The sequence below is a fragment of the Oncorhynchus mykiss genome, chromosome 12, assembly GCF_057628025.1.
Source record: "Oncorhynchus mykiss isolate SJ-2025 chromosome 12, ASM5762802v1, whole genome shotgun sequence".
Classification (NCBI taxonomy): Eukaryota; Metazoa; Chordata; class Actinopteri; order Salmoniformes; family Salmonidae; genus Oncorhynchus; species Oncorhynchus mykiss.
Genome location: NC_143033.1, coordinates 52902697 through 52920889, shown reverse-complemented (window position 1 = coordinate 52920889; position 18193 = coordinate 52902697). Strand labels below are relative to the sequence as shown.

Below are 18193 nucleotides of genomic sequence, written 5' to 3'. Positions count from 1 at the left end.
ATTTCTTTGAAAGGCCTTACTACCATCAATATTTATTTTCACAATCTTGACAATGAAGCAGTCCTTATTGTAGGGTGTCAAATCAGCTCCATCGTCTATTACTGTCATAAACTGGCGACGTCAAAGGCTCCGAGTGTTCGTCGTCTGGCTAGATAGGGCGTTTACAGTAGAAACGTCTAGGTAGTGTGAAACGCAGCAGCGCTGACTTCACGTGATCCACCCCACGGCTCAGTCTGCTCATCACTGGCTGGGTTTCCATGCTAGGAAATTTGTCGGGGGTGATTACAAGTTGAGATCCCTTATATGCCATCCTTTTGTTAGAAGTTCAGCTAGGATCCATAGCCTGCAGGAAAACGCATCACAACTGAATATTGACGTGCCTTAAGAAGATTCACGGGGGTTGGTGGTTGGATGGAAGTACGTTTGGTTGAAGGGGAGAGGGATGCCACAGTCAGTCAAGAATCGAGGCTGGTCTAGGGCAGCTGCCTCCCTCCCTCCTTCCTTCCTTCCTTCCTTCCTTCCTTCCTTCCTTCCTTCCTTCCTTCCTTCCTTCCTTCCTTCCTTCCTTCCTTCCTTCCTTCCTTCCTTCCTTCCTTCCTTCCTTCCCCACCACACTCTTCCCCAAAGTATCCTGAAGGATCCACTAACATACATAAAGACAGCAAGCTGTGTTGCCATGGAAACATCGCACTGGCTCTAATGTTGTTTCACGTCATATTTGTTTTTTTAACCACGAGTGTTATAATCCCAAATGACGTGTGGAATGAAATCAAAGTCATGTGGTGGGCACGGTAGCATTTGCTTATAGAATAGAGAGTGACACGGTTTGGTATTTCTATTTGTTTTTAACTTCAAATAAATGCAGCGAGGGATTCATTAAAACATGATTTTGACGCTCGTCTTAAATGACTGTATTGACAAGTTGGACTAATAGACTGCGTGTGGCGGGTGAGTTTGAAGGCCCTTAATGAACAGAGAAAACCATCTGGAAAGATCTGGTGGAGTGGAGTGATGTATAATGCGGTATAAGTCAATTGTTGGGAACCCTTCTGCTCAATTGAGCTCTGTGTGCCGAAGCAACTGACACTTGATTTAGATGACATACACATTTTAACCAGGTTTGCCTCGCACACAGACGGCAGGTAGCAGGGAGGAACATTTTGTAGATAAAGGGTGATAGTGTGGAAAGGTACACTGCAAAAAAAATGAAATTCAACATTTCAGGTAATGAATGGCAAGGTGGGGCAATGAGACTGTCACACTTTGCTGACTTAGATAGAGAGAGCACTGTGACAAGGAAATCATGGGAAAAAAATCATAACCAATAAATCAAGTACATCAAATGAAATCTTAAATTAAACTAATATTTAACTCCGGGCCCTCTCCATTCCCCTATCAGAGAAGCCTACTGTGTCAACCTTAAGGCTACTGCTTTATTCATGCCCTTATCAATAACTCAAAACTAATCTGCACATGTCGTACCGTGCCAGTGGCACGCGCCAACCCAGAAGACGTTCAATAGCGATGCTCACATTAAGAGAAGGGAAGAAAAAGAGCTCATCTTCCCGAGCACCGTTGATGTCTATGAAAGCCACAGACAAATAATAGAGGACTGCGCTCCAAAATGAAATATAATGGAACATATGAATCCATTTTTTCTTTCAGAGCCATACAATCATTATCATATTTGTATGTTTTTTTTATTTTTTATTGGGATGATAGATAAATAAATAGCAAATCGTTTTTTCCACGACAATATCCTGGCTCTGAATTTATCTGCCTTCTTTAATCACAACAATGACAAATAGATAACCCTATGCTGCGTTTTTAAATTGCCAATTTATCTAAAAGGGAGGCTTTGCATTTGCTATACGCCATGTTTGCTCACTCACACGGAACCCCTACATCGGATATCAGCCAGGAGGCAATACACATAGCATTTTATGTTAGTTAATATGCTAGCAAATATGTTTTGATGAGACAAATACTACTTACTAATTTCACAAATTATCTCTTAATGTCTTGTACAAGTTACATTGCAAGAGTTGTGAAGACAGGCTTGTTATAAACGTCTGACGACAAATAAACATGAATTTATCTTTTTGTCAACAGCCTAGCGATTAACGTCACAATAAAACATACCAACTGCCACTCACATCATTCATTGTGCATTATTTATGATCAATGACATATGCCATTGACCGAGCCTATCTCTTGAAACATGCCCATCTCTTGCCTGAAATAATGAGTACTGTATAGCGAAGTGTAGTGTGTATGAGTTTTTTGCTCCCAGAGACAGAAGTACAGTACATGACATGAGGAAGACACACGCTCCAGATAGTGCTGTGCATCTAGGTCAACTTCATTCCCCTACTCCTCCTTCTGCCACATGATGAACAGCACCAGGTAAGCTGCGTAACAGCTCCACATGAACCCTGCAGCAAACGCAGTACAGGCTAGGGCTGCTGTTGAAAAATCATCTGCATCACACTCACAAAGACACTTTATTATGTGGCTTGGAAAGCTCCTTTAAATACTCGGCCAAGGGAGACACTGACATCGGCGATGTGCATAGAGAGGAAGAGGTAAAGCAAGGACAGCCCAGCTAACCGCCGCTCTGTTCTGCTAGAGAGCAGCATGCTGCAGACTGACGAACAAGAGCCTTCCTTTTGGACGCTGTTGCATAAGAGCTCAGACACACACACACGCACACACACGCACACACACACACACACACACACACACACACGCACATCCATGCTCACAGCCACACTCAGCCAACGTAGAACTCGAAATTCCACTGCAGCCAATGTTGAATCAAGAATTAATGCTCCTCTGGCTGGTGCAGTGCTCCAGTATACAGCAGGCTTAGAACTCAAACGGTAATAAGAGGATTCAACCAATCCGGTTTAATACTGACTTTAGGAAACCAACCAATGTGAGTGAGTGTCAGTGTTACTTTTCCTTCGCTTTGATACAAGCTCATTAATTGATGGGCACCAGACCACTATCAACATTGCTACTATAGTAATTGAATTCAAACTGTTCCCTCTGGTGTGAAGGCCTGCTGTGGTTCGTTAACACTGTGTGGTGACTGTGTACATTGCATGTCAACTGGTTTACATTTGGTATGAAGTAGCAGGGACTCACCGAACACAGTCCTGGCTGGGACGGACTCTCTGTTGAGCCAGAACGACACCTGGGATAGGATTACTGTCATGATGCAGGGCAGGTACGTCTGGATGACAAAATAACCAATCTTCCTCTTCAGATGGAAGTGTGTCGTCATGACAACATACTCTCCTGTTGTCGGGCGGGATGGAGAGAGGTTAAAACAGAGAATTATGCGTGAGAAGTTATTGTGTCATTTCCAGTCGGAAGGCCACTTGTTAAATCTCTTGTGCTCCTGTGAATCCTACAAATCCGACCTGATGCACAATAAAGAAATAGTGAGATTGTAGTTTTGACTGCGACATGCTGGAGCTTGGCGCCTGACACTTTCACTGCACCCTGCAATCACACCTGCAACCCTTGTACATGTGACTATTACACACTCTGGATCTGAATCTGAATCAACACCCCCCTTTAAAAAAATGTACATGGAAAACATTAGATTCAATCTACAGTAGGTAAGACTGTTATAACATACTAGAGAGGAAATCTGTTTGTGGGCTTTGCAGTGGATTGCCATGTTACAAGCATGGTGTTTTATTGCCATTGAGATTTATTAGTATTGTTATAGGCCTCATTTATCAACTAACTCAGTAACGTGGCACAACCCAATTCATCAATGGATTGACAGCAATGGGAATGAATTAGGTAGTAATAAATTGCCTCTTTATGTTTGACAGAGACTTAGACAAAGGAATCAATATGCACTTATTAAATGGCCATGCAAAATGAATTAATTTTTTTTTGATAAATCAATGGTACCTCAGAATTAGCATCTACAATTTAATGAGATGGGTATTGTGACTTTCAAACACAGACCAATAAAGAAACAGTAAAGGCTGTCTCATGCATAGATTTCTATGGTCTTATGCACTACCTCTCTGCCTGCAGCTAAACTCACTGTAAAGGGGTCACCCATTTTACACTGTCACTAATTATGCCATGCAGCATCAATGAACCAAAAAAAAGAGAAATGATGTGATGCCCACAAGGGAAATTACAAATCTGGGACATGTTCTCGAAGTAAACCTACAAATGGAGAGCAGTGGGAATGTGATGCAGCTCTTTGGAGAGAAAGGAGAGGGAGGTTTAGTGTATGAATTATTTTACAAGGGAAACAAACCTGTGCTGGACTGGACAACCCCAGAGTCCACACTTTGCCCCATCAGATCATACTGGTTGAGCCGAGAGCCATCTTCAGCCACCACGACAGACTGGGCTGCCCCTCTCGTCCACACGTACACAACCTCAGCTCTGGTGTAAGCATCTGGCAGGGAGAAGAGAGAGGGGAAGAGAAACAAACAACATCTCAATCTGACTTAACCTTTAAACAGCCAAGTCAGATTTCCTCCCTCCTGGCAAACCATCTGACACGTCAAAGCAATCCACAGTTGCTTCAGCACTGCAGAGGATTTGTACTGCAGAGGAGCCTCATTACTGAAATATTTAGCGAGCCAGTTTAAAGTTGAGGGTTGGTCTTTTATTCATGCTGTGTTATTCTGAACAGACTGACTCGTCATTGTCGGGCTCCTCTCTCTCTCTCTCTCTCACTCTTTCTCTCTATCTTTCTCTACTTTTCAAGGATGTTTTGGGGTCAGAAGACCTGGCAGCCATGAGCACTTGGCACGATGAGCTGAAAGTATGACAGGGAGTACTGCATCCGATAAACAAAGGTCTCTGCTCTGCCACGCGCCTAGTGAGGCCTAGCGGGGCCTGGGAGGTCAGATCCTGCCTGAGGACAGCTGTAACGTCACTGTCAGCTCGTATCAGGAACGAGAAGCGGATTTCCGGTCAGAAGGGAACAAGAGAGAGAGAGAGAGAGAGAGAGAGAGAGAGAAGGGGAGGAAACACTCACAGCTGCCAAACTTCAGTGGACAAGCATGGGCGTCCATGGGGAAGTCCTCCAGGTGCATGGGACACTCCGCCCTTACTGTCAGTCTGGAAGGAGGGAGGAAGTGAGGGAAAGATACAGAGAGAGAAGAAGAAAGAGAGAGGGAAAGACAAAGAGAGAGAAAGAAAGAGAGACAGAGAAATAGAGAAAGGGAGAGATGAGAGATTGAGAGAGTGAGAGACAGAAAGAGAGAGAGAAAGAGAGGGAGAGAAAGAGAAACTGGCAGTGAGGGACAATGCTGCAAACCTGCAGGCTTTTCCTGACAACACAGTGAAAAAGGGGAACGTCAACCCACCCATGACCCGTCATCCATTCGTCAACTCTACATCGCCACGCCATGAATTAGAACTCACACTGTGTCCACATCTGCGTTAAAGAAGGTTTTATGGCCGGCCACCCCCTGTGACCCTCACGTTAGCTCTGTTTTGTGAGCATTGAAAGTTCACGTCTGGGACCATTATTTATAATGTTTCAGCTCAAATGAAAACCCACAGTGGGCCTGCACTCTACCACTATATTTCTACACTACTCGCTCTACTCACTAAAGGTCTTATCTTAGTGCTCCCCACTGCAGTATACAATCTCTTTAAGGATTCATATTTTGCTGGATACCAACAGTATTTTCTAGGGAAGAAACCTTACAATGTACTGGTTTCACGATCACCATGGGACTGGTAGACTTTACGACTATCGTCTTCAGAGAAAATCACGTTCCGCTTCCCGGTAACGATTTCCATATTCAGTGTTAAAAATACCTCTTCCTGAATCGAATGCAACCGAAAACACGTACCTCATAGTGTAGAGCAGAGTTCCCTCCTCGGTGATTCGTAGGAGTTTGTTGGGCATAGTCATGTTGTGGGCCACAGACTTCTTGCCATTGTGAAAGAATGTGTCAGGGGTCCAGATTTTACTGGCCATTAGGTTGTTCAAACGGAGAACAGACATTGGACCTTTAAATTTTAGCCGCTCGTCCTTCCAGCTTTGACGAAAGAACACGTCGATGGTGTATTCCTGTGAGAGAGAAGGCAAGGTCAGGACCCGTGAGAGGTAGGTTGTCATCCTATATCTGCCAAACATGTTACAGACTATATCACTACTTCCTTTCTCTCACTTCCATGTAGCAGAAATGGCCTGTTTTTCCTGCTGGTGACTGTCTTGTCTTGCCAAGGTAGAGGCTTCAACAAAGGTAGGTCTATCTAACTGGCAGAGTGGCTTCCATCTCTCCCTTCCAGCTAGTCCTCATGAATGTGTCGTCAATAAACATGAGGAAGAAGCACATTGCTCTAGATTTTAGCACACCTAATACAAACACTGGCGCGATATCTCACTCTAAACATGCACTAGTCGCCATTGGCTAAGAGCAGCTTTTAATTATTTCAGAATGCCTGACGGGAGTTAGCTAGCCAGCGAATTTACAGCGTTCCGGTTCTCTGTTCTTCCCCGGCCGTGAGTTAATTACTGTGAGCGGTAACAGAGCTGCAAGGTAATGGAAGTGGACTGGAAAGGGAAATGGTAGCTACTGTAGCTGTTCCTTTTGGCCAGCCCATTCCGTGACTTACTGTGATGTGGCGCAGCAGCAAAAACGTGCAGGTCCATATGTTAGAGCATGTACAGTAATAAAATCATAATATGTCAAATACACATGGTTCAAGTGCACCAATAGCAAACCTTCATCAAGATTGTGAGACAATATCAGAGGCAGAGAGAGAGAGAGAGAGAGAGAGAGAGAGAGAGAGAGAGTGTTTCACATACTGTATGTCCCGGGACTTGTTATTTCTGTGTACATTACGCAGAGTCAGATTAGTAATTGTTTTACGCTGATTCATCCACAGTGGTTAAAGAAGACGTCTCGACAGAGCAATTATGAATAAATCAATCTCACCACCGCTATTGCCATTCTATCAAGAATATCTCTTCAATATCCAACATGATTTTCAAATGGTAGCTACGCCCACTTTTGGTCAATGAAATTGCGTTTGGAAGCAGGTAGGAGGACAGATAGAACATTCTGAAGGGTAATTTTGCAAAGACTAGTCTGAATCATTTCACTGTCAGTTTATATCTCTTGAGTGGGATTATATCAAATCACATTATCCAGTCATGATAGCCATACGAAAGGTAATGTCTCTAGCCATAACCATAGTATCTGTTCTCTGTGGTGGTATCCCAAATGGCACCCTATTCCTTATGAAGTGCACTTATTTTGACCAGGGCCAATAGGGATCCATGAAAATGTGTCAAAAAAAAAAGTGCACTAAGTAGGGGTTCTATTTGGGACAGGGACTGGGACTTTAATATCTAGTCCCAAGCACCTGCCAATGCACTCTACATCATGGTCAAATCTAAAGACAAAGGCTACACAAGATCCAAAGTCATTACACCCACATCAATACCAAGCCCTCTCCGCTTGGGTCATATGCCATGCAACAAAAATGGACATTTAAGACTAGAAGTTGTATTTATCGCGGAAATGAATGAGCCAATTGGTCTCGTAACATTTCCTCGCTCGTGACATTTCATTTATGTCGAAAAACTAATGGGGCTGATCAAATGTATAAACATTTTTACCGTTGAAACCACATGAAAATAGGTTAAGGGGAGAACATGGACACAGAACTGGTGACATTTCAGAGAGGGGAATAACAGAGAGGAAAGACGGGCATACCATGTCATGGTCCGAGACGGGCCCAATACTCGTCACGAAAATGTCAGTCTTGACTTCAGTTACACGCTCTGTTGAACCAAGAAATTAGGAGAGTGAGTGTCGATCAGGGCTCCTCATTAGCTCTAACTAGCACGTAATCCTGGGGAGCATTGCCCTTTGATCGTATCAATCCCTAATTTTCACAGAGCCCCCTTCCAAAATGACACCTTTACAATCCTGATTTTGAGGTCAATAAACCATTTCTGCAGTTCTCCGTGTCAGTGTCAGGACCATTACCTGGGGACTGATGCAATCTCTTCATGAATTTTCAAATCTCTTGGCTGAGATCAAATTTCACCTGGTCTGACGTATGTTGAGTACCTTCAATCTGCACAGCATTATGTTTTGAAGTGGAAAATGGAAACATGATTTACATCAGGAATGGTGTCCATCATAATGTTTAATTTCTCTCCATTTGCCACTGAAAATGTAATATTCCCTTGCCTGTTTGCCTCCACACAATCAATTCCATAAGAATACCCTTCACGTTCCAGTAGGTCTAGATGTCTCTCCATTACTCTGTCAAGTTGAGTCGAATATAGAGCAGAATACGCAAGAACTGTCTGGCACAGTGTACTTCCCATGAAAAGTGCCAAAACGACCCAAGGTCCCAATGAGAATATCTACACCCATACACTATTTCTCAAAATAATTAGTTGAGTTATTCACCAAGGAGCTTTATTTTCATGTTAAAAAGATACTTGCTCTTGATATCATGCTTCTAAGGAAGGAGCGAGCAGTAAATCGCCCTCCTGTAGATTCCACTGATATGACTGCAAAGGCAGAAGAAGAAACAAAAAGACATGAGGATGCTTGTGACGATAAGCGAATGAAATGCTGATTTACTTTTCATCAAGCAGGACAAAGGACTCCAGCCGTCCTTTTTGTATGTGTTCTGGAGTGCTATCATCCAATTAATGGTATTGGCAAACGACCAATAGTAAACCTTCAGGGTGGTACAATCTCGTGCCATCAATTCCAAATAAGACAACAAAGGATTCCCGAAAATCAGCAGCTGTAAAGGTAATTTACAGCATGCAATAACCATGTTATTGAATCAATCCAAGTAGCTCATCATCACCCTTTTATCTCCTACCAGCTCTAACTTGAGAATGTTATGAGTTGGTGAGAAACCATTGTACAGTACTGTACCTCCCAACCCTGGTCTGAGACGATTGTCATAGCCATCCAGGAGACGGTCTAGGATCCGGGTGAACACTGTAGTGTTGTCTTTCTGCTCATCCGTCTGGCCATTCTGTCCAGAGCTGACAAAAAGGAAGAGTAATTTTGGACAGTGAATTCAGTAAATTGATGCAGGAGTGTTGGAGCTGAATCCCAGCTGAGCAACTTCTCTTGATCCTCTAAAATCTACTTCCTCGGAGGAAACATAATTTTTATAAAGCCACATGAATGTGAGAAATACGTTTATTTGATCCACAGGGCATGACATTGTACACATGCAGAACTCATAATGCATTACACCTTAATGTGGCCTATTAACAGCAAAGGACTAATTGAGTATGCTCTTTGAGCAACATGAAACTAAATGCTTAAGGCAAACTCAGAATACTCACAATCAGTAAACGTGCGAACGCAGTTAACATCACCACTCATTAATATTTCAACACAGTAATCAGTAGCAATACAGATTTAATCATGCTGTGTACATTTGTATTTTATCAACAGGAGGTGTGGATGGAGAGAGAAATGGTCGGCATTGGAAGGGGTGGGAGAGATTTCTTCTCTCCCTCAAAATAATCACAGGAAAGCCTTAATCATAAATAATCGTTTGCCTCTAAGCAATCATCTTCCTTTTTTTCAGCCCAATCGCAGACCACACTGGTTTGATTGCATGCTAAATAAACTGTCCCCAGTGTTTGGAAACAAACTCTGCTCAGAACACAGCTCCAAGGAGAAGGGAAGGTCAGCAAAGATTAGTTAGCATGGACCGTTGGATGGGAAGGTGGGGAATCTGAAGTAACGAGTAGCAAGAGGAGTCAACAGAACAGCTGAGAGGATGTGCATGCAGGCAGCCACAAATGAGGGAGAGAGATAGAGAGAGTGAATGAGGAGGGGGAGGTGGGAGAGGCTTATCACACGGCTTTAAATGTGATTCTTCTCAATAAGGACATTCTACTCACATCACTGCAGAAATAATATAGTTAATATGACATCAGCACACCATTCATTACCACATAGGTGATTTGTTCAAATGCCACTTCCTGCTAAAATGACTTTTATGGAATCTAAATAATATTAAGAACTTTGATAAATTACGGAATATGACACACATTGGGCGTCAAAAAGTCTTACTGATGGCAATTCCACGTTCAACTTTTTGGGTAAAACTTGAAGATATGGCTGCGCCTTCCTTGCCTTAGCTCAAAGATAAGAGAAACTACGTGCACACACACATTTATGTTCTGCTTGCTTGATGATAGACTGAGTAAACACAACATGCCGAAGGTTTTCGATTTACCACAGAGATACAGTACATTCCAACAGATAAGTTCATTATATCCTCCTTACAAAAAAACACAACAGCAAATGTGCAAGGATGCCTCAGAGCTCTTTCAAGTGAGCAATAATTAAAATGCACTTGACATAGGGTATATTTGGAAATGGGGGGGGGGTAAAGGAGGGGAACGGCAGAGGGAGGGGTGCAGATAACCAGAGAGCAATGGACTGGATGTTTATGAGCTGACTGGGGCCACTTCCTCATAAAACATTGTACACCATCCCCATCTACAGGTCATCTGAACAGCAACAGTGCTACTCACTGCTGCAGCCCCTGCTTGCCTGCCTGTCCACAAACTCAGGAGCTATCTCTCTCTCTCTCTCTCTCTCTAGACCTTCTTCAAAACACTATAGTTACCCCATTATAAGGTCCTTCTCTCCATCCACAACACAAATGTGCGCACAACTGATTACTGCACCTGTTTAAAAACCCTCCAAGAATTGTGTCTGAATTCTAGAGGTAAAGTGAATTGCTAGTTAATAATTACACTGCAGTTTATGGGGACAGTTGTAAGGTAGAGTAATCAGGGGAGGTGTTTATTGGTTAAATGGGCCATCCTTGAAGTAGTGCAGTTAAAATACATTCAACTCGCGGTTGATTACTGGGGAGAACGTCACAGCTCACGGAAAATAAATCCTTAAATGGCAATTTCATTAGACTGATGAGATATGCATGCATGTTCGACTACATATTCCATCTACAAACATGTTCTTGAGCATATAAACAAACGGTGGTGTTTCCTCTAACTGCACATACGACAGTAACCAAGACGCAAAAGACCCAAATATCTCAATAAATAACTATTTAAGTCAACTTCAGTGAATGGCTCTGACAGTTCAACCCAATAATTTAGGCTTGCAGAATAGCAAGACCCAACATTACTAATTTAAGAGTTGAGCATCTTTATGCTTATCTAGGCATATACGGCTTCATTTGCAAATCGTGAATCCTTGGTATTTGCATGATTTTGGTTCGACGTCAAACTTCTTCAAAGTTTATCCTAGGACTGGATTAGTATTGAGGTGCTCACACAAATGTCTGGCATTTCAATGGCAGGACTAATAGTGTGACAATCACATTTCAGAACCACATATTGCTGTCATCTCTCATCCCATCACACTGTGGTACTGAGTGGTGTGGTCAGGGCACAGACCCTTATCTGTATTCCCAAGTGTGACTTTCTATATTGGACTACCCTCTAGCTAAAGTATGTCACTTGAGACACATACATCATTTGAATGAACGACAGAACATTCTGAGAAATGCACTTCTCTACGTTGGTTAAATATTCAGTGTTGTCCCATGTGGCTGCTGAGCCAATGGAAACTTTAACACAGTAATTGCTATTTTGGGCAAATCAGCCCCAGCTCGTGTTCACCTCGTATTACCTCATTGCAATTACAGTGTGGAGTCGTGAAGTGATGGCCTACTTACTGCCATCCTAGTGAATTAGGCGCAAAATAAAAATATGGTCAGCTGGCGAAACGTGATCATTACATTGTTTTCTCACAGACTGTCAGTGAGGGATGTTCTCCAACATGACATGCCGGCACATCCCAAAATCAATTCTAATTCCGCTCTGTTGGGGACTTGAGAGACGAATACGTTTGTATTGTACCTAGACCATAGAACAAAACACTGATTCTCCGTCCTGGGTCAAATCTTGCTCAGCTAATGTTTTGTCGGTGTGGTCGCCCACCTTACCTTTTCCCACAAAGCACATTGGCCATCAGCAAACAGGCCCACACACACAGTATGACCGTTCCTGTCCGTTCACCCATGGTTGGAGAATGGTCGGTCACTGAAGGAGGAAGAAAACAACACATTATAAAATACAACAGTAGGCTACCATTGACAGGAATGGCTCAAAAGACAATCAAAGAAGACACAATTGAGGAGTTGAGGGATCCTCAAACCAAGACGATCAAGGAGAATAAGAGGCAGGCAACGTTCTACTAAGACCAGCCATTCCCAATCACTATGTTGTCTCTTTTGGTTCATATTAGTGCCCAACTTTTGCAAACACGCAACAAAAAAACGAATTACATTAAGATATGGTGATGGGTCGAACCTCAAAGCACTATATGTTTCACAAGTTAGCCAACCTGAACTGCATCTGCCAGCTCACATGTCATGATTCAGTCCCACTATTTATTATACTTCATATAACTGCCTAAAAAGAAACACAGTGAGAGCGCGTCTGAATGAATTTGATACATTGGAGGCGATGTATCCGTTGCTTCAAACAGGACTACGTTCCATTATGAAGAATATATTTCGCATGATCCGACGACACACATTACGCACGCATATTGCGATAAATAATTGCGAAAATAATCAAACACGTTACCGGTTACACAGTCTTGTTTGTCGTGTGTTATCCTGACACTAGTATTATAGCTTACTCATAGCCTGCAATTGAAACGCGGTCGTACCGCAATATTAAACCAAATCCTCTTATATTCACCCATTTTCACCTTATCCAACATCGTCATGTCAACCCAGTTTCAGATGATGTTAAGAGGTAGGCTACGTTATTGCGTTATACAAAGACAATTGTTTGCCAGATGCCCGTTTAACTGATCCCAGAAAAAAAATATTTAACAATGTTTCCCACAGCAGCAATGAATTACCCACGAAAAATACGCTGTAATCAATAGCTACACCATTATGCCACAAACGACTACAATAACCTGTCAATAAAACATACGTAGAAAAACTGCGCCTGTTACTCGCTTCTATTCCTCCAAGGTGCACTTGAATATGCTGAGAACGAAGCTGTGCAAAGGACGTGCAATGTTCTGTTAGAATTCCGTTAGTATGACAATGATTTGATAAAGCAGGGATAATGCAGTTTAGCGTAAAAATCCCATACAACCACACTTTCTAAATCATTCCGTTGAAATGCATCCGCAGTATAAATAAATTGAGTTCAGGGAGATATTTAGCATGCAACTGGCATTTCTCAAGGCTCATCTTAAACATGACCAGGAGTCTAATTCAATTCGTGCGTGGTGAGTAGCCTATTAAGCAACGGTATTATTCTATATTCGGTGCTCGGTCCAGTGCTGAAACAACATCGACAAAAACATAAAATATCATACCACAGCAGATGCCCTCTTAAATAGTCTTAATTTTCAATAGCAAACTCCACGTCCTCCACTCCCCGATCGTTGCAACTCCTCTACCATTCTGCTCTGTTAGGCTGAACACAACTCACTGCAGTTCTAAACGCAAGTCAAAATCCCCCGACCTCCTTCTGCACTGATAAAGACAAGCAAAATGAAAAACGATTAATTCACTTACAGCGATATACCAGAAATATTCGAGGCTGTCGTGTCCTCAAACTTTTATGTACATCTTTTTTTTTACACGGATTCAATGAGAAAAATCCTCAAAGATCTCAGATCTACTGCCGAATTTGAGCTTGAGGCTGGAGAAACGGCTGCTGACGATGCTGAGTATGCGCAGGTCTCGCGCACTATTCATTGGTGTGGGGGGTTAAACTCTTCTCAGTCCCCAACAAATTGGTTATCTAACTACAAAATCGACTGTAAATACTGATATTGCAGCCAAATAAAGCTTTACTTTACCAGGACAATAGTAATATGTCCCTAGGTAAACCGGATGTGAAATAGGCTGTGACTTCATGCCATGGCAATTTTATTTTAGAATGGAAGGTGGTACCACTCTCTCATCTAAAGACCAATCCGCCCATTTTTTTTATATGCAGCACAATTTAACTTCCACTGCTGTCGACTTAATCTCTTTTCAGTGGCTGCAAAATTAAATCCTCTTACATTTTCAACTGGCTCACTTGTTTTTTGCCCCTCTTTCTCTCTGACTGATGTTTGATGTTTTCCTATATAAACTGCGTTTTATATTTATTGAATGGATACGCTATATCAACTGGCACGACATTCCTCTATGACCAAAACGAGTATCTCCAATCGATTATTACATGTTTATCACATAGCCTATCAATGAAGACACTCAATGCATATAATAAATAACACATTCATACATGAATAGGTTACATTCTTCCCAATATTGAATAGGTTACATTCTTCCCATCGTTCCCTCACCCGATAGATTTGATGAGACGAGCCACACCGAAATCACCTTGAAACACTCACTCACTGTACCCTAAAAGTCCAGGATTCGCATCGAGACAACAGGACCGCCTGTGTTTACAGCCAAATATTATGCTGCTATTGCCTGCACTCCACGACTGAACATAGACAGTGCTGGGAAAGCAGAGCTGTGCTGTGCATCTGCAAAAACCGCCTGATTAAATCAAGCGTATATTTTTGTAGTCATCTGTGTTTTTCAAATTAAACTACAAACCAGAAGACATTTTAATCATGATGGGACATGTAATAACTCAGAATTTATGTAGTCGGTTTGTTGCCCTTATCAACGCATAATACACACTGATATCATGTGTTTGTTTTATTACATTTACAACAGACTATGATGACATCTAGACTACTCGTCCTTCATGCACAAATCATAACTCCTCAATGCAATACTAACACTGAATTGTATTTACCAGACTACGGTATCGCTGACCCATGCTGTGCATCTGCAAAAACAGCCTGATTAAACCAAGGGTATTATTCGTCTTGTCTGAAATGGAACAGGGTTTATGTGTTGAGTTATGCATACTTAATATAGTGTATGAACGAGTTATGGAAGACGTCATAGACTATATGCATCGGTATTCAGTAAGGTTTCTGTCGCCCCTCGTCTCTCATTCTCACTCTCTCTCTGTCCGTCTATCTTGTGCTCTACACAGATAATGAGGTTGCCAAGCCCACGTGCATCGACCTTAATGCTGCAAGTGCATATTTCTACCCGTTATTCAAAATAAAACGCCGAAGAATTAATGTCATTGTAATGTATGTAATATATTCCCAGACATGCTTCTTCACTGTCCAATGACATGAAAACGGGCACTGCGAGTTGGTTTGCTTGTGTGGCCACGCGCGTGCGCGTTCATGCATGTGTGTTCGCACGTGTCCAGTTATCAAAATTACACACGAACACATTTAATGCAATTCTCATTGCAATTCTCTACTCATTTCGCCATGGACTGGAGATAAATGTTTGCATTTTTAAAGCACATTTCCTGCAATTCTACACATTTACCAATACTGGAGGCCAGGGTCCCTGGGCACATAACCTAAAAAATGTTAGCTGATGTGGCTAAAAGAGTGACAGTCAGTGACTGACATAACAAGAGAAAAACTGCTGATCCACAACCAAATTACGAAATTGGTATTCTGCTATACCTCCACCCCCCCCCCCCCCCCCCCCCCAAAAAAAGGACAATATCTGAGAGTTGCCCTACTTTCCTTCAGTGCAAGTGAGGGAGAGGTGCTGTGGTGTCGTGTAGTGTGGAGATGTAGGGCTAAACATCAAAGAGATGGACGATAGTCATTTGTGTAACTGCCTTGTTTGATGTGCAGGTTATAAGGATATAATCACTGCTTCTAAAGTTTTGAATCAAAAAGTACATTAGACTTTCTGGCATTTTATGGGTCACCATTTACATTGACTTTCATTTTCTGTTTTCATATCACATGTCGATGAGCATACAGTTGCCCAGTGAAATGTGTCATCTTTCTTTGCTGTTTTTGTTCCATTATCTACAGTGCTTTCAAAAAGTATTCCCACCGCTTGGCTTTTGTTGTGTTACAGCCTGCATTTAAAATGGATTCATTTGAGATTAATTTATCATTGGCCTACACAAAACACCTTATAATGTCAAAGTGGAATTATGTTTTTCCAAATTTTCACAAATTCATTACAAATGAAAAGCTGAAATGTCTTGAGTCAGTAAGTATTCAATCCTTTTGTTATGGTAAGCCTAAATAAGTTTAGCAGTAAAAATGTGCTTAAAAAGTCACAAAATAAGTTGCATGGAGTCACTCTGTGTGCAATTACATTATTATTATTCGTTTTTGAATGACTACCTAATTTCTGTACCCCACACATACAATTATCTGTAAGGTCCCCCAGTCGAGCAGTGAATTTCAAACAAAGATTCAACCACAAAGACCATGGAGGTTTTCCAATGCCTCGCAAAAAAAGGACACCTATTGGAGATGTGTAAAAACATTTTTGGGGAAGAAATTGAATATTATTTTCAGCATGGTGAAGTTATTAATTACACTTTGGATGGTGTATCAATACACCCAGTCACTACACTTCCTAACTCAGTTGCTGGAGAGGAAGGAAACCGCTCAGGGATTTCACCATAAGGTCAATGGTGACTTTAAAACAGTTACAGAGTTTAATTAATGTCGGTGTTAGTAGAAAACTGAGGATGGATCAACATCATTGTGGTTACTCCACAAAACTAAATGCATTGATAGAGTGAAAAGAAGGAAGCTTGTACATAATAAAAAAATACAAAGTGCTATGTTTGGGGAAAATCCAATACAACACATTACTGAGTACCACTCTCCATATTTTCAAGCATAGTGGTTGCTGCATCATGTTATGGATATGCTTATTATTGTTAAGGACTGGAGTTTTTTAGGATAAAAAAGAAACGGAATGGAGCTAAGAACAGGCAAAATCCTAGAGGAAAACCTGGTTCAGTCTGCTTCCCCCAGACACAGGGAGATGAATTCACCTTTCAGCAGGACAATAACCCAAAACACAAGGTCAAATCTACACTGGAGTTGCTTACCTAGCCTATAAGACAGTGAATGTTCCTAAGCTACAATTGTGACTTAAATCTGCTAGAAAATCTATGGCAAGACGTGTAAATGGTTGTCTAGCAATGATCAACAAACATTTTGGCAGAGCTTTAATAATTTTGAAAATAATAATGGGCAAATATTGTACAATCCAGGTGTGCAAAGCTCTTACAGACTTAACCAGACAGACACACAGCTGTAATTGCTGCCAAAAACATGTATTAATGAATACTTATGTAAGTTAGATATTTCTGTTTTTCATTAAAAAAATTTGCTAACCCTTCCCCTAACCCTAACTTTAATCTTTTTAGCTAAACCTTCCCCTTCCCCTAACACAAATCTTAACCCTTTTAGCTAACCCTTCCCCTAACCTTAACCCTTTTAGCTAACCTTAACCCTTTTAGCTAACCCTTCCCCTAACCTTACCCCTTTTTGCTAACCCTTCCCTTAACCATAACATGAACCCTTTTAGATAATTCCTAAACTTAACCCTAATTTCTGAAAACATGTTTTCAATTCGTCATTATGAAGTATTATGTGTAGACTGGTAGCACAACAAAATGTGGAATAAGTCAAGGGGTATGAATACTTCCTGACTGTACTGTACATTCCCCACAAGGATTGTACACAGCATAGTAACAAAACATCACCTTCACTATCAATCAATATCCATATGTGTGTGTGTGTGTGTGTGTGTGTGTGTGTGTGTGTGTGTGTGTGTGTGTGTGTGTGTGTGTGTGTGTGTGTGTGTATGTGAGTGAGTACATGATGCACCTGTCTTTGTGTGTCTATCTGTGTGTGTGTGTTTGTGTATGAGTGAGTGAGTGCATGATGCACCTGTCTTTGTGTGTGTGTATGTGTGTGTGTGTATGTGTGTGTGTGTGTGCGGCACGGCGATTGGTACCAAAATCTCACATTTGGACTCATTATACCAAAGGACAGATTTCCACCGGTCTAATGTCCATTGCTCATGTTTCTTGGCCAAAGCAAGTCTCTTCATCCTATTGGTGTCCTTTAGTTTTGGTTTCTTGGCAGCAGTTCTACCATCACTAGCCACTTTAAACAATGCTACCTTATATAATGTTACTTACCCTACATTATTCATCTCATATGCATACGTATATACTGTACTCTATATCATCGACTGTATCCTTATGTAATACATGTATCACTAGCCACTTTAAACTATGCCACTTTGT

The 18193-nt window shown here is 41.7% G+C and overlaps 1 protein-coding gene across 4 annotated transcripts in view; it reads right to left on the bottom strand.

The window, feature by feature from the left end:
• Positions 1-14920, bottom strand: part of LOC110537753 (gamma-aminobutyric acid receptor subunit alpha-1) — a 37299-nt gene extending 22379 nt beyond the window's left edge. Inside the window, exons 1-8 of one of the 4 annotated variants that reach the window (XM_021624115.3) lie at positions 14370-14920; positions 11989-12085; positions 8919-9031; positions 7728-7795; positions 5853-6073; positions 5027-5109; positions 4295-4438; positions 3151-3303 (exon numbers count right to left, since the gene is read on the bottom strand). In XM_021624115.3, the coding sequence (XP_021479790.2) occupies positions 3151-3303; positions 4295-4438; positions 5027-5109; positions 5853-6073; positions 7728-7795; positions 8919-9031; positions 11989-12065 (859 nt within the window). In that variant the 5' untranslated portion in view covers positions 12066-12085; positions 14370-14920. Of the gene's footprint in view, positions 1-3150; positions 3304-4294; positions 4439-5026; positions 5110-5852; positions 6074-7727; positions 7796-8918; positions 9032-11988; positions 12086-12994; positions 13270-13388; positions 14122-14369 lie in introns of those variants that run through there. The other 3 variants (XM_021624113.3, XM_021624114.3, XM_036937770.2) reach the window with 3 other exon arrangements.
• Positions 14921-18193: the final 3273 nt, after the last annotated feature.